The 21110-nt window shown below is 43.3% G+C and overlaps 1 protein-coding gene across 3 annotated transcripts in view; it reads right to left on the reverse strand.

Annotated features, from left to right (window-relative positions):
* PPARGC1A (PPARG coactivator 1 alpha) overlaps positions 1–21110 on the reverse strand; it is a 630855-nt gene that overhangs the window by 93004 nt on the left and 516741 nt on the right. For 2 of the 3 annotated variants that reach the window (XM_053403885.1, XM_053403886.1), the window contains exon 3: positions 7800–7979. In XM_053403885.1, the coding sequence (XP_053259860.1) occupies positions 7800–7979 (180 nt within the window). Of the gene's footprint in view, positions 1–7799; positions 7980–15868; positions 16076–21110 lie in introns of those variants that run through there. The other variant, XM_053403887.1, reaches the window with a different exon arrangement.

Consider the following 21110-nt stretch of genomic DNA (forward strand, 5'->3'; position numbering starts at 1 on the left):
CTTGGCCATTAGCTACTTATGGTGTTACAGAGAAAGGGTATTCTGCTATATTCTTGCTAGTTGTTTTTTTTTTTTTTTTTTTTTTACAAAAAGGTGGTCATGTTTTATGGCTAAACAAAGATGCACTCCTGCAGTAAGCTGATCCATCAAATACTTTCATTTGTTCATATCTTCAAGAAGAAGTTATGGAAGATAATAGTCATGCACAAAACTACTAGGTAGGAACAAGTACAATGCAGCCAATATGACTTTTAAGCAAAACTGGGCACTGTTTGTCTTGTATTCGAATCAGTACAGAACAGGTGTATTGGTAATTCTGATGGCATTATGTTTGAGACAGATAATGTTTACATGGCATTTATGTCAATTTAAAATCGGACCTAATTTTTAAAATATAGGATTCCCTCCGTTTAGAAGCATGTCAAGGTAAATCCCTCTTTCAAATATGCAGAAGTATTTTTTTAAAAGTATTTAGGAGCTTTGAAGCATTTGATTCCCTCACTCCTGCAATCTAAACCTGCCAAGTGTGAGAATACAGAATATGCATCTCTGTTCAAAGACACGAACAGTCGTAGCTTGCATAGCTACTGCATACATCCATCTCTATAAATTTCTCTAATGAAATGACAAGGCTTAATTGTACCTTAATTTAAAAGAAAAACCGGCAAAACAGTGACAGTGTACGTCACAAGGTGCTAGAGGATAAACCTGGTGGTCAAGAAGACACACATCACTTCATTTTGGCTGCTCGATTTAGCATACACACCCAATTCCTTTTGGGAACCGCTGAACCTTTCCCCTGCTCCACAGTAAGGAAAAAAAAGGTTCTTTGGCCAGACTCTTAATCGTTAGAAGAAGATTAAGTCTGAAACTGTAATCACACTTACCGGGAAGTAAATCCAATTGCACTCTACCAGCAGCAATGAGCTTCTGGACACAGCTCCCATCCCAAGGAGGTGCTTGAGAGGGAGAGCTTGGCATGGAGAAAGACGCAAAGTGGGAGCTTCACAGCTGGCTGGCAAGGAGGAGAAGGGAAGCAGGGGCTGGGGGAGGGGGAGGGCGTCCCAAAGGCATGCTGTTTGCTTTTGGAGAGCTGATGCTCTGGGAGAACGGATGGGAGCCGAGTGGGACCAGTCTGCTTATCCAAGGTGCCAAAGTGCATTATGATGCAAGCCATCTATGATTGCACCTCCCAAAGGTTTTTGTTGCACTTTTAACTTTGAAGCAGCATGCAAATTTGATCAGGGCAGCAGTGCTGGGTTGCTTTAAAAAATAAAACTTTGCCCCCCCAAAAAAATATATACCGTATTTTTCGCTCTATAAGACGCACCAGACCACAAGACGCACCTAGTTTTTGGAGGAGGAAAACAAGAAAAAAAATATTCTGAATTTCAGAAGTCAGAACAACAAGAGGGATCGCTGCGCAGCGAAAGCAGCAATCCCTCTTGCTGCTCTGGCTTCTGGGATAGCTGCGCAGCCTGCATTCGCTCCATAAGACGCACACACATTTCCCCTTACTTTTTAGGAGGGAAAAAGTGAGTCTTATAGAGCAAAAAATACGGTATATATCAACCTACGCAGGGTGGTGTTAGATTGCAATGGGGGGGGGGAATACACAAGTCCCAAAACCTCAAACAAGTGATCCCTGTTCTGCAATCAAAAATGGTGTGACTATGCCTGCATAGATTGGTTCTGTGGAGGCAATATGGTTATCACTGTGGTCTAAACCACAGCCTCTTGGGCTTGCCATTCAAAAGGTCGGCAGTTCAAATCCCCACAACGGGGTGAGCTCCCATTGCTCTGTCCAAGCTTCTGCCAACCTAGCAGTTCGAAAGTACGCCAGTGCAAGTAGATAAACAGGTACTGTTGCGGCAGGAAGGTAAATGGTGTTTCCGTGTGCTCTGGTTTCCATCACGGTGTTCCGTTGTGCCAGATGCAGCTTAGTCCTGCTGTCCACATGACCCAGAAAGCTGTCTGTGGACAAATGCCAGCTCCCTCGGCCTGAAAGTGAGCTGAGCACCACAACCCCATAGTCACCTTTGACTGGACTTAACCGTCCAGGGGTCCTTAACCTTTACCTTTGATCCAACAGAATCCAGAGGTTTGCATAGAAGAGCCACTTCTAGATTCACTTTGCTCCACTTAAAGGATCCAAATTTTCAGCACAACCCTAACAGAAAGTCAAGAACTCCCTTATTGTTTAATGAGGGTTCTGAGGGATGAGCAAAATATAGTCCCAGTTCAGCTTACTAGGCTAAGCCTCAGCATCAGATCAAAGACTTCCTGCTTCAAGTCCTGGACACACACTCACAGCATAACATCCTGAATTTAGGAAGTCTGGAAACCACTGAAAGGGCTACAGGTATTTATAAGGTGGCAATGTCCAAGAGGGACTTTCCAGTAGCGCCCACTCCACCTCCAGTGGATATTCATCTAGCTCTTTCAGTGCTTGTGCTTAGGTCAATTACACACACACACACCCCATTTTTAAAAATTAGTTTGAGTCCATCTGGAGATTTTGGCTGCTCTTCGTTTTATTGTTGTGCTACTGTTTTTTATATAGTTTTATTGTGTTTAATGTACACTGCTCTGGACTCCTGAGGGAGTTAGAGCAGGATATAAATTATTTTGAATAAATAAGGGCTTCAAAACAGCTTTGCCACATATTGATGGTAATGTGGCACAAGCAAGGCACATAGAGATTTCACCCCAGTCGAAAGGGAATTTGCTTGCCAGCCCCCTAATATTTACTGGAGGAACAAGTTGCAGGCAGCATATGCCCAAAATTGCTGAGGCTGCAGCATCAACCTCTTGCCTCCTGGGTCAGGAAGGAAAGGAATCAACTGATCAGGAAGGCAACCAAAATAAGCAATACAGAAACAGACACATCCCTTCCCTTGAACACCTTGTTGAGCTGCCATTCTCTCCCTGCCCCTTCTCTCTCTCTCTCTCTCTCTCTCTCTCCCGAATAAATTTTTTTATTGATTTTCCAAAAAAAATTATACAATTGTATCCAAATTTTTAACAAATTAAATCTTTTGGACTTCCTTCAACTGCTCTGGTAATCATCCATAGTTATTCTTCAGTACACATTCCCTTCATTATATTGCCCTTTGTCTTCCCTCCCTCTTCTATTTCTTTTTGACAATACATCTTTAACTTTTACAGTGCTTCTTGAAACCCCACTAGTGTTGTTTGCACATCACACACATTTTTCAGATACTCTACAAACTTTTCCCAGTCTTTAGTAAATTTTTGGTTTCTCACATATCTAATTTTCCCAGTTAATTTGTCCAATTCCGCATAGTCTGTCAGTTTCATTCTCCATTCATGTATCGTCGGTATTTCCTCTTGTTTCCATTTCTGGGCCAATAAAATTCTTGCTGCTGTAACTGCATACTGAAAAAGTTTATAATCCTTTCTTCTTATTTCTTTTCCTGTAATCCCTAAAAGAAAAGCTTCTGGTTTCTTTACAAAAGTATATTTTAGCATCTTCTTCAATTCATTATATATCTCTTCCCAGAAACTGTTCACTTTCTTACATTCCCATCTCTCTCTCTCTCTCATACACAGCCAAAGTATCACAAATTTGGGAATGGGGAAGAAAATGCTTCCCAAAAGGTATCTGAGTTGTGCTTCTAAAGGACCAAGGGAGCTAAAGCAAGCTGCCGCTATTCCTGTGGATCCCAGAACAGCAGTAGAAAAATAAGGGTTGTCCATATTATACAGGGAAACTATAGCTACACCTCCCTTTCCCACCCATCACAATGGGCAAACTTCCACATTTCCACAGCCTCCCCAAACAACTAACCAAAGGGAACCCCAGCATCACAGCCCACAAAATAGGTTGCAAAGTTTGGGGGGCGGAGGTTCTTCACCCAGCCCTACCTAAGTAGGAGGGACAAATAAATATTTCCTTTAGAACAGGAGTGGGAAATCTATTGCCCTCTCCAAGTTCCTGGCCTACAAGTCCCATTATCCCTGGCCATTGCCCATGCTAGCTGAGGTTGACAGAATGCAACCCCACCTAGGAAAGGCTGTGGGCTTGTTCGTAGACCACCTGGCATCCTAACCAGCAATACCCCTTCATCACATCCAACAAACCGCTTCTAATTCCAAACACTCATTTGCAGCCCCCGACCTGCCACCATGGTACTTGATGAAAAGCAGAAATAGAACTAGGTGCCATCAACGATACCAAAAAGCCACAGATTATCTCACCTGCTGGTTCTGCAGGGCTGTTCAAAAGCAAAAGATGCAAGGTGAAGCCTTACAGCAATGACCACAGTGTAGAGCAACAGTTTGAGTACCACCTTCCAGGAACTATGCTTAATAATAATAATAATAATAATAATAATAATAATATTTATACCCCACACTCCCCGGCCAAGACCCGGCTCAGAGAGGTTAACACCAAATATATAACACATTAAAAACACAAAATCAAACAATTGATTAAAATACAGTTCAAAATCACATTTAAAATCAAAATAATCACAACCGTAGGGGTAAGGAATATTAAATGGTCACCAGGCCCGGCCAACCGTGCTGGTCCTATGTGAGCCGATACAGCGGTTCTCAACCTGTGGGTTCCCAGAAGTTGTTGGACTACAACTCCCATCATCCCTGAGCTCTGGCCTTGCTAGCTAAGGGTGATGGGAGTTGTAGTTCAACAACATCTGGGGACCCACAGGTTGAGAAAGGCTGTGATAGGAGGAGCCAAGAGGCCACTTACAGACAGGGTCCCATAAAAAGAGGAAAGAAGAAGGAAGGGGGTCAGACTGGGCCTGGGCCAAAGGACTGGTGGAACAGCTCCGTCTTGCAGGTCCTGCAGAAAGATGTCAGATCCCGCAGGGCCCTGGTCTCTTGCGACAGAGCATTCTACCTGATGAGGGCCAGAAAAATGAGACCAGAAAACAATCAGGGGGGGAGAGGGAGAGACTGACTCCCTAGCTGCAAGTCAGCAAGGTAGGATACTATGGTTCATGGTACTGAATGCCATAGAGGGGACCATGATGTATTCCATGATCATCTTACAGTGCAGGTCATCCACCAAGTGCAGTGCAAGTCATTGTGCAAACATCTGTTATAAACCAGACTGATACAGGATCCTAGATTATCATAGCTAGCAATGAAGGCTTGAAGTTGGGCTGCCACACACTGGAGCATTTTGCCAAAAGACAACACTTCAGAGACTGGGCAAAAGTTATCAGTGGAATCTGAAGGGGGCCTGCCGCAAACACTCCCAAAGCCACAGGGAATTCCCCTTTCTTCAAGGAGGCACAAACAGCCTCCACTTGCCAACACCCCACAGCCAGGAGAGGCAAACACGCACCAGGTAACCTGTCCACATCCTCAGACTGCAGAAATGGGAAGTTTTACACATAAATGTGACCAGTGCAAGAACATCCAGAACCCCATCTGCAATTAATGTAAAGTCAAAATACAAACCATCTGCAAAACACTTTGCAAATTCACACCTTGGTTGCCAGAATACAGAAGTCCCATCACCACCCAGAAAGCCTTCACTGGCTAGCACTGTACCGACACAATGGTGGGAAAACACATACCATGTTGCAGGTAGGGTGACAAAGGTGGCGCCAAAGCAGGTTCTACAACCTGTCCTATTGCATTAACCCGAGTCTTTCTCCACTGATGCCCTAGTCAGCATCAAAGAGTCCCTAGAAAACATCATGTCAACCAAATAAGCTACTTCTGCATTCCAGAGGGTGAGCAAGGCTTTGACAAAATTCCCCCAAAGCCCTCAGGAGCCCATTTAGCCAACCTCTGGGAAGCCATTCTGACAAGTCTTAGAGGTTTTTGGAAGCCCTGTAACCCCAACCAGGGATTTGGCAAAGGGACTAAAGTCCACCCCTCTTCCTTATTAGATCAAAGGATGGCTGAAATCCGTCAGGAAAATTAAAGGTCCACGACATAACCCCACAACAATGCCCACCAGCTCAGAAAGAGACCACCATGCCACTGGATGAGCAATACGCCAACAGTATCATGACATGGGATGATATTGGAGTCCTTTGACCTGGGATAATAATTTGTTTTCTTTCCACCACCACCCCCAAAAAGAGTGTCTCAACTCCATTGGTTCATATCAGGCTTGCTTTTCTTTGTTTAGTTGTAGAGATATGCAGGTGGAAGCAGGATGACTCCATTAGCTCTGCTGAAAGACCTTCTCCGTCTGGCTTCTCACCTGGCAGAAGCCCTTCCATCAGTCAGCGGCAGGGGGAAAGATGAGAAGCAGGAGCACTCCATTGCATCTCCTGGAAGGCTAGTTCCATATGGATCCTCCCCTCCCTAAACTGTTTCCATTCTAGCTGGTCATAAGAACTATTATGTAACTCAGAACTGCTGTCTGAGTTTTCCAGTTTTCTTCTTCCCCCCTGTGCCTTTTACACTCTAAAAGACAAAGACACAAATGAAAAGCTTGCAGGCAGGGGCTGTCTTGTTTTTATTAATTGCATGGAAGCTGCTCTGGGAGCCTTTTTGGCCAAAGAGCAGGACAGAAAGTGTTTCAAACAAATAAATAAAATTTGTCTATTGCTGCCAGATGATATAGAACATGCTACTTCGGTGCTGGTTGCAATTTTTATAAAGAAGGAGGGGAAAATTTCCACATGACTAGTTGCACCAGAATGTGGAAAAAAGGGGTGGTGGTGAACTTTCAAAATTAACAGCTCCAACTCTACCTCTGGTTTGCTTTTCGATTTACGTAGGTCCAGGTCTCCTACCCATATTATTTTATGCTGGCATAGCTCTGCTGCTGGCGCAACTCTGCCAGTGGAAGAATAAAAAACAGGAAGGGAGGGTAATAATGGGGAAAGTGGTCCGTGGGTTCCCTTGGCTAGCCTCCTAACGATAACACTACAAGTTTTCTAGGTCCTACATCTGGGTATTGGCCAGTCAAAAGTGTGTTGATTGGCAATGTGTGTAGATCCACAGGGCATACTGACTTCTGTACTCTTCCCGCCTTCACCACAGATGTTTGAGTGTGTGAAGTCACCACAGCAGGCCTACTGCATCTGTGGGGCAGGGTAACAGTGCAAGAGGGTGCTCATTTGCCACACACGGTTGTTTGCTCCTTATTTGCCAATACAGCACTCCACGATTTGTGGGAGTCAGTGCTGCCAACATGGATGCGGTTAGGGAATGGCTGGCAGGAGTGTTGTATACTGTGTTGCTGAATGTGCTGCAATTTCATGCTCAGGTTAACTTCATGGGGCGGAGACAGACAGGATTTAGGCAGTGCTACCCCCAGGCCCACTGAACTGCCTTGTAAACAAACTTTGCAGCTCAAGCACTCCTGAACTGCATTTCACCCTAGAGTTGCCATCCAACCAGTGCTTTACCAGTCTGATAAACAAAACCAATATACTATCACTAGCAGGGTCAGAAAACTCCCCCTTTTGTCCTCCTCTGACAACTGCCTACTAGACTTTGCCAGCCTTCTGCCAAAATGTGCCAGATTCTGTTCTGGCTCCACCCCCTAAGCCACAAATCTCACCCCCGAGTTTCAATCCAGTGATCCAGAATTTTAGAAATCCAAACTGTCATCCCTGAGACCCTTGGTTTGGGCATTTGAAATACTGATACTGGCCCCTAAATATCTTGATATTTTTGCCATTTCTTTACAGGATTAGCGCCCACTAATCCGAAGCCATATCCAAGGAATCAGAAAAATAGCTGCAAGCACTGCAGCTTGAAAACATTAGAAATCAGAGCAGATAAAGACCGTCATCCGTGTCATTAAAAAAAGATGCTTACGTGGAACAGTTTTTCCTTACCTCAAATATGTTTGATGATTCATTGGCATACTGATTGGAAATGATTTCCGATTGGTCACTGTACCACTTGAGGCCTCCCAGAAAGCTGTCGGCATCCAAGTCATTCACATCTAATTCAGAGAGGTCAAGTTCTGGAAGATCTGGGCAAAGAGGCTGGTCTTCACCAACCAGAGCAGCACACTGAAAAGAGGGGAAGGGAAGATACAGAAATCTTTCATTAATTAGAGGAAACTGTGAAGAACAGCAGCACGTGAGAAGAATTATAGCTCCGTTAACTCACTTATACCACCCAGCAGGTCACTGGAGTTAACTTCATTTTGGGGAAGAAAAAGCTGACTTGTATCAAAGGAACTTGGCACAGGTGAGCAACAGAGCGTGTTTGTGTGTGTGCCGGCCTGCTTGTTGGAGAAAGGCTGACCTTTGCCTTCTAAACCACCCTCCTGCGCTGGGAACAGCCACTGTCTTTTTATTCACAGCCCCCAAAGTGCAGAAGTCATTTAAAAAGCAAAGAGGGGAGGCCGCAATTTCTGATCTCTCAGTTAAGCCAGAATGAAGCATTATTAGAAGATGCACACAACAACCGAAGACAGTAAACCTGTGCCTCTCTCTCTTGGTAACTTCTAGTTTATTTTCAAGGTATAATATTGCACGCTGACAGGGCCATGCTCCAGATGTTGGCTCAGAGGTAAGCCACATGGAATTCAGTTGGACTTACCTAGGAGTAAACAAGCAAGCAGATGAATTCTGAGGTTCCCCACCCCTATACAGTGGTACCTCAGGTTACAGATGCTTCAGGTTACAGATGCTTCAGGTTACAAACTCCGCTAACCCAGAAATAGTACCTCAGGTTAAGAACTTTGCTTCAGGATGAGAACAGAAATTGCACGGCGGCAGCAGCAAGAGGCCCCATTAGCTAAAGTGGTACCTCAGGTTAAGAACGGACCTCCAGAACAAATTAAGTTCTTAACCTGAGGTACCACTGTACAAGGAAGCCAATGAAGAGAGCAAGGAGCTGGCTGTCACACATTTGTTCCTCTTTAAACTACATATCCACCAGGAAAGGAGGGGAGATCTGGGGCTGCCATTTCCAGCAGCAGACATGCCATTCCAGCAAGCTCTGGACTTAGAATAAGGAAGGCCCAGAATCCACAGCAGAAACTATGATGCAAAAAAATCAGCAGGAAAGACAGCAACATGAAATTACACATCTCTGTTGGCTCACACACATCAACCTGCCAAATGGTTCCAGAATTATTAGCTGTAACAAAACTCTGGGTAAACTACTATAAGCTAAGCTACAACAGCCTCATAATAAGCAGATTTTGAAATATTTCTCATGACACAAAAAAGCCAGGCACCTGCCAAGTAATGACCAAATATCTATAAATGTCACATTCCATTTATGGAGTCTCCCAATCTATAGCTTCACTTTCCGGCTAGGAACACAGTCTCAGACCATATTTCTGTTGGCTAGCATCTTGCCATTCACAGGCCAAACTTGACAGCGCCACTAATTGGCTTTTCATAGCTTATCCTCAGCCAGAGATAGGAAAGACATAGCCTCATCTTCACAAGAGTCTTGGGAAGTAGGTCGTCCTCTTTTGTGGACTGAGAACCAGAATAGGGCAACGACAATGAGACTAATAAGGCTACTCCCAGGTTTGGCAACTCCATCTTGCCCATCTGTAAGCATGCAAACAAGGGTGACCCCTTTCCCTTCCATTATTTGAACTCCGACCTCTACTAGATCCACACCCATTGCACATCACTGATATGCCTCTTTCCTTCTGGGATATACAGCTACTTCTTCACACTAAGTCTAGAGAGTATTCTACATCCAGGGTTATTGAAATGGAGATGGGGAGCTATTTAGGGAGGCCTGTGTGTGCACCCCATATTCACATAATCAACCACAAAAAGTTTTCTAAAATGCACCACTTTTTCTGAAATTTTGATCATGGATATATCCATGAGTGGGATGGGGGTGGCACTGTGGGTTAAACCACAGAGCCTAGGACTTGCCGATCAGAACGTTGGCGGTTCGAATCCCCGTGACAGGGTGAGCTCCCGTTGCTCGGTCCCTGTTCCTGCCAACCTAGCAGTTTGAAGGCACGTCAAAGTGCAAGTAGATAAATAGGTACCACTTCAGCGGGAAGGTAAACGGTGTTTCCGTGTGCTGCTCTGGTTCGCCAGAAGCGGCTTAGTCATGCTGGCCACATGACCCGGAAGCTGTACGCCAGCTCCCTCGGCCAATAAAGTGAGATGAGCGCAGCAACACCAGAGTTGGTCACAACTGGACCTAATGGTCAGGGGTCCCTTTACCTTTTTATATCCATAAGTGGGCCTGTACATTTGCTGTGAACTGCATTTGCCCCTTTGCTCCCCCCCAAAATATGAACTGGCTTCTTGTGATGTGGTAAGGGACAATGTATGGGTTGCAAACAGCTTCTTCAACAACCCTTACCATCTCAAGCAAACCTTTTTGTTGCTATGGTAATCTAGCTAGTCCTGGCCAGGACTGAGTAGTTATGTGTCCTGGCAATGATAATAACAACACCATGGTGTCCTATGCAGGATAAGATCCTGTGGCATGTATCCCATTTGTCCAATAGCTGGGCCAGCCAATCCTGCAATGACTGTGTCATACATAACTTGAAGTGGTGCTAGCTATCAGATGATGATCTGGTGGTTGCTCCCACAACACTCCCAGCAATGTACGCATCTTCTGTTAAATGAACATGGTGCCATTATTTACCATACAAGGGAAAGCACTGCCACTGGAGACTAGTGTCGTTGTCACTGTATATTCACTCCGGTCTTAGTGGGTGACAGTTGCAAATGTCACTGGGACTGTGCAGGAGCAACCATGAGATGACAGTAGCACAACTTCTGCAGCTGCCTTATACATGGAGTCCAAAGCCCATGTTTGAGCTGCAGTATGGGAAAAGATGTTTAATGTTACCTAGCCCATAGCTCGGTTGTAGTGTGTTTGTGCTGCATACATACATTCGCTGACATAAAGAGTCCACAAAGCTAGGAAAGACCTCCATCTGAGACCTGGTGAGTCTGAAGAGACAAGAAGAAGCAAGGTGAACCAGTGACGGCTCAATGTAAGGCATATGTATGATTTTATTGATTCAATTGTTTTTGTTTTTACATATTGATAGCTTATGCTGAAATCTACCCCGGGATCATGGATTGATTTCACTATCCATGAAACTCATTCTTGCTCTGAGAACATATTGCTAAACTGTTAGAGCTCCGTTTTACAGAGATGCTTGAACGTGAAATTGTATTTTTAAAAAATCTTATCACTTCCATTCTGATCTCGACATTTGGCTCTGGCAAGTTTTGCTAGGTAACTGTTACATATGGAGAATCATTGCAAAGCAAACCTTGTACTAATACTACAGCACATTCCACTAATACTTTTAGGCAGCATATATTTCCGTAGACGTCTCAGCATCATTTAATTTAGATATCAGGCTAACTGAAGATACATGTCTTTTTACAACGTATCCACAACTGTTCAGCAGTCACAATGTGGGTAAGTAAGGCTACAGCTACAGCCTTGTGAAAATTTGTTTTTAACTACATAGCCACAAACACAAATGCTACAGAGTTTAATGGCACAAAACTAAACATGGTGCTGAACTTTGCAACTGAACTAATTGTGACTCAAAAGTGCTTAACTTTTGCTGCATTGTGTCCGTAGTATATCTTCAGCTTTTATTTCATTTTTTCTGCATAAGCCAGAACTCCCCTGTGTTGGCACCCATATGAATTAGCAATTATGTTGTTAACAGGTGACAAAATGTAGTCAGTTTGACAATGAAGATTTCCAGCCTCCCACTTTGCATTCCCTGGATTTATCTGTGTCAAATGCAGCAGCCAAAAACCCCCGCGAAAAATGCACATGGATTTCAGATGCCACGGCCTGTCAATCACCCTCAAAGATGGTATAGTTTCCCTTATTTATAATCTTGCTCGAATGAGGTCAATTAAGGTGAATGTATCAGTAACCTTAAAGCACCCTTCCCCCAGCAAACATAGGAATTCAATGTCTGTCATGTCACACTTCAACAGCTAAGTGTAGGTTTCTTGCTAAAGTTGGACTTCAGAAAAATAAACTTCCTGAAACATTTGACAGGCAGTCCCTGAAAGAGCGACTCCAGCACTGCATATTCTGCCTTTACGTGTGACAACCTAATTGCAAGGCATCCTTTGGAGTAGAGAAACAGGGTCAATAGACTTGGAGAAGCTGGCAAAGGCTACAATTTGCCATTCCACTTTCACTGGTCAAGCAGGATGATGCAGGAAATCAGACAATAGGTGCATAGAAAGGGAAACTTAAGGGCTGGAAGGAGAGTCTCTGTTCTTTATTACTATTCTTTGAAACGAGTACAAAGCTGTAACAGTTCAAGGCCTACCTGAGTTATACACGCACATATGTAGTATATGGCAAACTTGAAGAAAAGGTAGAGGGAACACACAAAGAAAACTGCATAGCAAGAGTGGTAATGAAAACTGTTTTTCTCCCCTTAGGGGAAAAATAAAAGGCTTCCCCACCCTCTATGTTTCCAATCCTAAAGTTGGCAAATGTTATAATGCAAAAATGACCTTTTCTTGATGCCCAAATGAAATCTGTGATCTCATTAAAGGATAATCTAGGTCTTTGCCTGAAAAGGTAGATTCTCAGCATCATCCCCCAGGTTTGTGTTGTGGAGGTCAGTGGCTTAAAACTGATGCCACAGACTTCCAAGGCACCGTGCTGACCGCTTTACTACTTTTCATTTGTAAAAATAGATTCCCATTCTCTCTCCATCCCTCTGCTCCGCCTAGTTAAAACTGGATGGGTTCTCTCAATAGGTACACATTTTTCAAAAAGGCCTGCAGTGGCCATTTTGAAGCAATATAAGAAATAACTGTTCTATTTGGGGCAGGGGGTTTAAAAACAAAGGAAGTCTTCTCTTCGCAGTTTTCATTTCTCTCTAATGACCGGAGTGTCACTTTTTAAAAACAAATGGAATATCTGAAGTGAAGCACGCTGACTCTTGCCAATGTTGACCTGATAATAAAATCAATGCTTCTAGATATGGCACTACACTTCTAATCTGAGAGACATTAGTAGCAAGTGTTCCTGTTATTAATTTATATTTGGCCTTTGAATGATGCCAGGTTTAACACTCCGAGTCCTATAACTGTCCTCATCTGACTGTCCTCGTCGCAGATATCTGGCGTTTGTCTATACATCTCTAACAGGTGCACCTTGCAAGCAAAGACTCTCCACCCCCCCTTTTTTTAAAAACACAGCCAACAGCTTACGGCAGTTATTACACAACTATACCCTTAGTTCTGTAATAAGCTTTAAGAGGATAAAGCAGTCACTAAACATAAAGGCTAATTATTGTGCCTTTCTTTTGCCCCCAGATCATTCTCACCCACCCCTCCAAACGCTTAGTTAAAGAGCAAACAATAAATTAGCTTAACTGCATCAATGATAATGAATCATCATAATTAAGCATCATTCTCCGTTAACCTTTTTGGAGGCTCGTGTGGCTTTTCGAAGGTAATTTTTAAAACTAAATGATGGCCAGTGTGTGCAGGTTGGGGGAGGGCTGGATGTATGCCATTTAAATTGCATTAGTGAAAACAATAATCTGTATTTAACAAGGTTGTTAAAGAGAGTCGAGGGAGGGAGAGGGAGGCGAGAGAGAGAGAGAGAGAGATGATCCCAAACACGGATGATATGCTTAAAGCAAACATAACACCATGTGCATCCTCTTTATCAATCTTTGCAGCCTCGTCGTACATTACCTTCATTAAACAGAGAAACGCTGTGGGACGCTGATCAGTTACTGTGATGTACAGGCCTTTATGGAGGAGCAGGGAATCTCCTTGTTATGAACAAGGGGATCTCAAGTATTTTATATCAGAAGTGAATTTGGAGGGCCTCAAAAGAAGAGCGGGGGGGGGGGGAAAGAGCTGCCTATCGTACTTGATGCTGGTCGTACTTTAAGAGGAAAGGCGATTCCCCAGGGGAGCAGGAACAGCTTATAGCCAGTAACCAAACTGTCTGCACATAGGGTCAAAGCTCATGCCACTTTGAAAGATGGAACTAAGAAGCCACCTTATCTGCGATACAACTGACACAGACCCCTTCCCTTCCTCTAAACAAGTAAAAACAACAAGAAGAAGAACCCAAACCCAAAAGCAAATAAACGGCTCACTGGCATAAATTATATTTTCTTGTTACCAGCCTGAAATTCCTGCAGGAACACTGGTGATTAAAATAGATCATCACCATTTCCACAGACATTGGTTCCTCAAATAAGCTCCTAGCAGCGTTAGGAATAATGCATGATGGAAAAAACGAAGCCACGGCAGCCGAGACCCGTGCAACAAAAACCAAGACGGCAATCTATGATTCTAATCCACTGGATGCTCCCAGCTGCTCAGAAACAAATCAGGACTTCTGGAGCCAGCAAGTCATTCGCTTACCACTTTGACTCATAATAGCTACAGGACATATGAATTATCCATATCTCTTCCACTTTACTGAGTCAAAACAAGAGATGAAAAATTACGATATGCAAACAGAAGTCGGCAGATGCAAGTATTTTAAACATGATTTTTGATGATGATAATTAACAATAATAATGGGAATATGCTATTATATTTGCTTCCTGCCCGGAATACGTATATGCAGAAAGCATTAAAGGATTGTACCCAATAATATGTGTCCATGCACTAAAACAACATCTTCAGGGTTTTTTAAAAAGGAGGGGGGTTGCGGAGAAGGGAATCACCAGTAGCTTTCTCTACTGCCAAAGGAAGCATTTAAAGCTGGAATCCTGTGCACACTTAGTTAAAAGTAATCCCCATTAAAAGACTGAATGGAGATGCATAAGGAATGGCCTGTAAAAGTAGCTATCATTTGAGGCTTCTGTTTTGGGATAACCAGGGAGGGGAAAAGTTTCCCCCAAGTTGCAGGAACTTTCAGGCACTACACCATTTCGAACTCGGATATTTATTTTGGTTTGGTTTTCCTAATTGCAAGCATTTAGACACCCTCAAGCCTCTGTTCCTATACTCCAGAGACTCCCAATGGGCTGCTTATTTTCTTCCCCACCCCTGCCTCCGTTCCCCCCTCCCCTTTATGAATTGTAGCCAGCAGAAGCTGCAGGTTTGATGTATTGCCATCTATTTTTACTCAAGCAGCGGAGGCAGCAGCAGCAGCACCACGAGATCCTGCATAAACTCTATTCTCATGCTCCATCCTGTTGTCTCAGCGGCACAGAACCAAAGGAAGAGGACTCCTTAGCCCAAGCATTCCAGCAGAAGCGACAGGGCATCTCTTCCCAAAAATCACAGCACAGAAGCCACATTCCCACAACACAGCAACCGATACCAAGCCCGTCTCGCTCCACGCACAAACATCTCTGCTCTGCAGCCCATAACCCCATATAAAATAAAACTACTTTTTTTCTTTTTGCAAGTTTTAAAAGGTGAACGACAGCATTTCATCCGCCTCACGCACACAGAAAAAGAGGCAGCTTTTTTTCCAAGCCAGATGCCACTAAATGCCAATGGAAAGAATTCAGACATCGATTCATATCAATATCTCTGTGCATAAATATTGCATATGACTGGAAAGGGAGCCAAAGGCACATAAAAATAGTTTCCAACTGCAGGAGATCCCGATGACAGGAGCCAGTTGCTTTTTTTTTTTTTTTTTTAATTTGCTCAAGGAACCGGAGCGTAATCTTAAAATAGAAAGCCGGCGGGGTGGGGTGGGGGGTGGGAAGGTGGAGAGAAAAGAAAAACTTGCAGGATTAAAGATAAGATGCAGCCTCGCTTCCATTCCAAAAGGGTTCTTTCCTCTAACTACTTTCCGGCAAGGGAGGGGTGGACAAGATTCAAAGCAACACAAGCGAAAAATAAAAAAGGGAGGAGGGGGGAAAAAGGGGAAAGGAAGAACAGAATACAAGGAAACAAGCCCTCCAGCTGGGAGAATTTGCACGCAAGAAAAAAGGAGAGAGAGAGAGACCGTCCCCCAAAAAGCTCACCTCGATGTCACTCCAAACAGAGTCCTGATTACACATGTCCCACGCCATCCAGCTCCTGAATGACGGCAGCAAAGCTTTGAAACTACAATCCACAGCCAGGGCGAGACAGAGCGAAAGAGAGGGAGAGAGAGCAAATATACTCGCGCGCAGCCAAGCAGCCCCTTACTGAGAGTGAACCGAAGGCACCTGTCTTACTACTGTTCCAGTCACATGACAAAGCTATTAAAAAGTAGGCTGGCCTGTCACTCACCCAGCCGCCTGCTCTTGTGCCGCTGTGTGCTAAAGCCAAGTGACGTCACGCTCAGAGGCAGACCCAGGCTGGAGCGGAGTCAAGCCCGGTCCACGCGCGCGGGCGCGCACACACACGCGCGCATCTTTCCCAGGCGAAAACACTGGGATCGATTTATTTTTTAAAGCAGGTTCCCTCCCGCGCCACACCTCCAGAACTCTGCTGTGCAGAGATCCAATAAACTCAATCCATTTGCAAGGGGCTTTAAAAAATAAAATTAAAATCCTTTCTCTTCTTGCGTCCACCCATCTTTTTTTCGTTTCCAAACCAAGGCAAACGGAGCAAACGGCTGTTGGTTTTCGAAGTTTGGAAGGAGGCAGAAATAAGAGCCTTGATTTGGAGGCCGCTTGCCTCTTAAAAGACTAAACTTTTAAAGAGGTGAAGGTTGGTGCTGAACGATTTGCAGGGCTTTGGTTTTGTGCCGGGAAAGGGAAGAAGAAACTGTAGCAATTGCATCGGGAATATTCTCTCTCCAACCTGATACTTCAAGCCGAAAGCTCTAGTCTTGAGCATGTTTGGGGAAACCCAACTCCCACAAAAGCTTACTCTCAGGTAGCTTACTCTGGAAACGCAGTAATAGGACATGAAGACAACTGCCTTCCTTGACTGTTTGTCCCATTGGTCAGGTAAACTGCAATCATACATGGAAACTCCATTTAACCATCACAGCTAACAGCTACTGATAGCCATATATCCTCTATGACTCACTCAGTCGCTCTGAACCTCCTAAGCATGGTTTAAAGAGGGGGAAAACCCATTGCTACTATGAATATCCATATTTATAAAACAACTTTTTCAACATTTGTGCTATGTTAAATTGCACAGGCTGAATTAGCCGAAAGGAAGAAAGCAGCCCCGGAACCGTTGCATGTCTGTTTTATACTCCTCAAAAGCAATGTTGCGATACACAACTACCATAGTGGGTTGCTGTGGTTGTTTTTAACCCAAACAACTCACATTCCTGTTTGCTCATTTCCACGATCAGGAAAGGTTCTCCAATGTTGCCTTGGGGCATATTTTGTATAAACCAAATTGCACACTAACCCTGTTGCTGGCCTAGGCTATGCGTTTTCCTGGGAGGGCACAAAACATACTCCCAGATGACGACTCCAAAGACTGTTTTCCCTTTCCAGACTTTTACAGGTGCCTCTGTTTTATGACAACACAACGGAACGAACTCACAACAAACCCAGCGCACCTTTCCCACAACAGGAAAAACAGGACTTTCTCCTCCACCTGAGTCTTAAATTTCTTTTCTTTTCTTTCTGTTTTTTTTTTAAGATTAAAAGCTGTACTTTTAATTAGCCGTGTGCCACAGTTCTCTCACACAAATTCTAAATGCGAGATCAGTCATGCTGCGCTACTAGTTAGAGTCACACTACCATAATGGATCATGCCTCTTTGTTATGAAATATTCATTTGGGTTGTCATTTGCAAATTTGAGTATTCTAAATGCTAAATGAATACAATTATTATCCAGAGACAGAATTGAATTGACAGACAGGAAGCGGCGATTCTTGAAACAGTCATTTTCTCCCAGATTCTACGTCCATTCAAAATATGAATCAAGCTGCAAGTAAATGTTTAACTATTTCTTGCCTCTCTCACCCATTAAGGCTACTTTGCGACAAATGTAGAAAGGAAGTTAAGCAATCTAAAAAGCCTATTGCTTTTGTTTTACATAGCAAACTCCCACTCCCCCAACCCCCTAAATGATAAAAAGGGTACAGACCCAATGAAATCTATGGACTTCAGTAGTAACTCATGTCCACTATTTTCAGTGAGTCTTCTCTGAAGAAAACTAAGTTGCGTATCACCCACAGATTGCATTTTACTCATTTCTTTAAAGCAAAATGCACCGCGAATTCAAAGAAGCCATTCATAAAAGACTGGATGGTAAGATTTTGCTCTTATCATGAAGAGAGAGAAAACAACAGAGTGAATTTCTTCCAAATTATATGCTAATTTAATGGAGAAAAATGACAGCAAATTATTGGGACTAGGGGCAAAGGTTGTTTACCTCTGCCCTTAGAAAACTCATCTGTGAAGTACGGCGGCTGACTGGCAGAAATGGAGTAGATTTGTATTAATCAGTGGATCCAGCCTTGATGAAATAGTCTTCTGCCATACCTACTTATAATTGCGTTCACTGACTGTACCAAATCCATCACTTTTATGTTTATGTTCCATTCACACCTTTTATAGAATCATATTTATACTGCAACATCTTAGACTGCAGAGGGAAGGCGAAGCATATTTCAACCTGCCCGCGTTGTTTGTATTTTCTACAATTCCATTTCACTGCTTTTCTGTCAAATTAGCAAGTTAACTGACAAATAGATAACTACAAACTTAAGCAGCGGTTCAGAAACGATGTGGGGGGAGACGACTTTCCTGGCGCATGCATTTCGAAGTCTTCCTATGCGGAACAATGGTTCAAAGTACTGGGGAATTTTTCTACTGAGACAGGCCCACAGAACTGCATTTGCAACAGGAGTTTTCGAGAATTGACATCAAACAGTACCTTATACCTCTAGAAATATCGGCGGACTCACTCCAGCAAGGCTTCCCCTTCCTCCTCCAGTTTTTAACAACCGCCTGCCTCATAAGTGATTACTATAAATAGCTTCATTAGGGAGTTTCTATCGCACTTCCTAAACGTAGTTTGCAACACTCGTAGATCTAATAATAAAAAGCAGGAAGGAATGGAGGAAATAGAGAAAAAAGTGGTGCCAGTGGTGCACAGCCCACAACAGCTCACATCACTCAGTTGGTTAGAGCATGGGGCTGATAATGCCAAGGTAACAGGTTCGATTCCTGTATGGGACAGCTGCATATTCCTGCTTTTCAAGGGGTTGGACTAGATGATCTGCAGGGTCCCCTGCAACTCTGCAATTCTATGATTAACAGTTTCTCCAATTAGGAAATGTTCTTATTCCCCCAAAGGGTTGGTCACACACCCTATTCTAATCACTACAGCCCAGTAGCTCTTCTTTAGGGTGAATCTCATTTATGTGTTTGATGTATTTTTAAGCTGCCTTTAGGGATTAGTCTCCCCCCCCCCCGGCAATTTGCAATTAGTCAATAAAACAATCAGTTTACAACTTATTAAAAACAGCAAAACGATAAAACATCAACGCAGCCGCAGCGAACAAAACGATCAGGGGCAGATATAATCACATTAAAAACATTACATTTTGATATGGAAGTTCAGTACATATGTGGTTTATATTATATTGGTGATGGCCCATTCACACATACAAACCATTACTTGATCTTGACTCACAGACTGATGAAAATGCATGTGAGGAAAACCTGATGTACAGTGGTACCTCAGGTTACAAACGCTTCAGGTTACAAACGCTTCAGGTTACGGACTCCTCTAACCCAGAAGTAGTACCTCGGGTTAAGAACTTTGCTTCAGGATGAGAACAGAAATCGTGTGGTGGCAGCAGGAGGCCCCATTATCTAAAGTGGTACCTCAGGTTAAGAACAGTTTCAGGTTAAGAACGGACCTCCAAAACGAATTAAGTTCTCAACCAGAGGCACCACTGTATAAACAAGAATAGATACAGGCTACCCCTCCCCCTAAAAAGGAGTAAGAATGTCAATTTATGGAAGTAGCAGAATGCTTGCCCAGGGGAGATCTACCTAGAGATTAGGAGTCTTCACTTTTAGGTGGGTGGTATTAAAACATTGCTGTAAATTAAATATAAAGTTAAATTCAGGCAGCATATAACTTCTTATAACACAATGCTCTTCTGCTGCTTACTTCAAGAGTAACTGCCTCCCTAGTTCAGAACTTTCCAAAGGGAAGTTGTTTGTAATGCTGAATTATTTGTCGTTCCAAAGCACATTTCTGCAGCCTTACCTCTCTGTCCCCACTTCCCAGCCTCTGCAGTTGGGCTCCTTTTCCCCACTAGGTTTTTCAATAAATAAAAATATCCTGTCAATAATCTGAACAGCATTTATACAGGGATAGCTAAACGTTTTTGGAAGTGTTCAAACACTTGTGATACCAGTGAGGAACAAGTATATAGAGTAATTTATGTGTCAGGAAAAGAAGGCTTATTGTGCACCTCTGCTTTTCCACTCCACATTGCAGTGTCCTTGAAGAAACCATTAGGACCTACTTCCTTTCACATAACAGCTTCTTCACCACTAATGTAAAAGACTAAGAAAATTAACTGAGCATCATTTAACTACACTGCAGTACATTATGTACTTGTTCTTCAACTGTCCATGAGGTGGCACTGTTGCTTTTGTGGAACTCTGCAATATGATAGGCGATCTGATTAAAAGAACAGCAAAGGCAATTTCTATACTTGTAAAAGATTCAACTAACGGGACAGTTGCTCTTTTAATTTACCTCCACCTTTACTTTCCCTGCTAGATCCCTGCTAGACAGTAAGTTTTCAGGTGGGGGCACGGATTTTAAATACTACTTTGTGCAGTGCCTAGCTACTATAGGAACTTAGCAAATAATGGGGAAAGAACCATTTTTATCCCATTTATTAAGCAGATTCCTGATTAAATCATTGCAGCTTACTCCTTCCAATGCAGTATTTGACAGGGAAGGGATCTTGCCATGCTCACATGACTCACAGGCTAGTGTGGAAATATCCACTGCTGTCTTTTCCATCCAGCTAAGGTCAATTTTGCTCTAGTTCCTGTTTCTCCAGCCAATGCCAGCATATCTCCCACATGCAGGGACCTTAAAAATCGCTATAGTTACAAAACTGGTGATTGTATTAGGGTGGCAACGATTTTTGAGTTTCACATCGAGTACATACTGCAACACAGTACAGAGTCAAGAATGCATTTGCTCCCCCCCCCAGATGATTTTTATTGAATTTTTAGTTACATCCTATACATACATGTACATTATGTTTCACATTTGTTCTTGCTCTTCCGAGCTGACTTCCCTCCTTCCTCCTTCCGGCTTTTTTATGT

This window comes from Podarcis raffonei, chromosome 9 (assembly GCF_027172205.1).
Source record: "Podarcis raffonei isolate rPodRaf1 chromosome 9, rPodRaf1.pri, whole genome shotgun sequence".
NCBI classification, from domain to species: domain Eukaryota; kingdom Metazoa; phylum Chordata; class Lepidosauria; order Squamata; family Lacertidae; genus Podarcis; species Podarcis raffonei.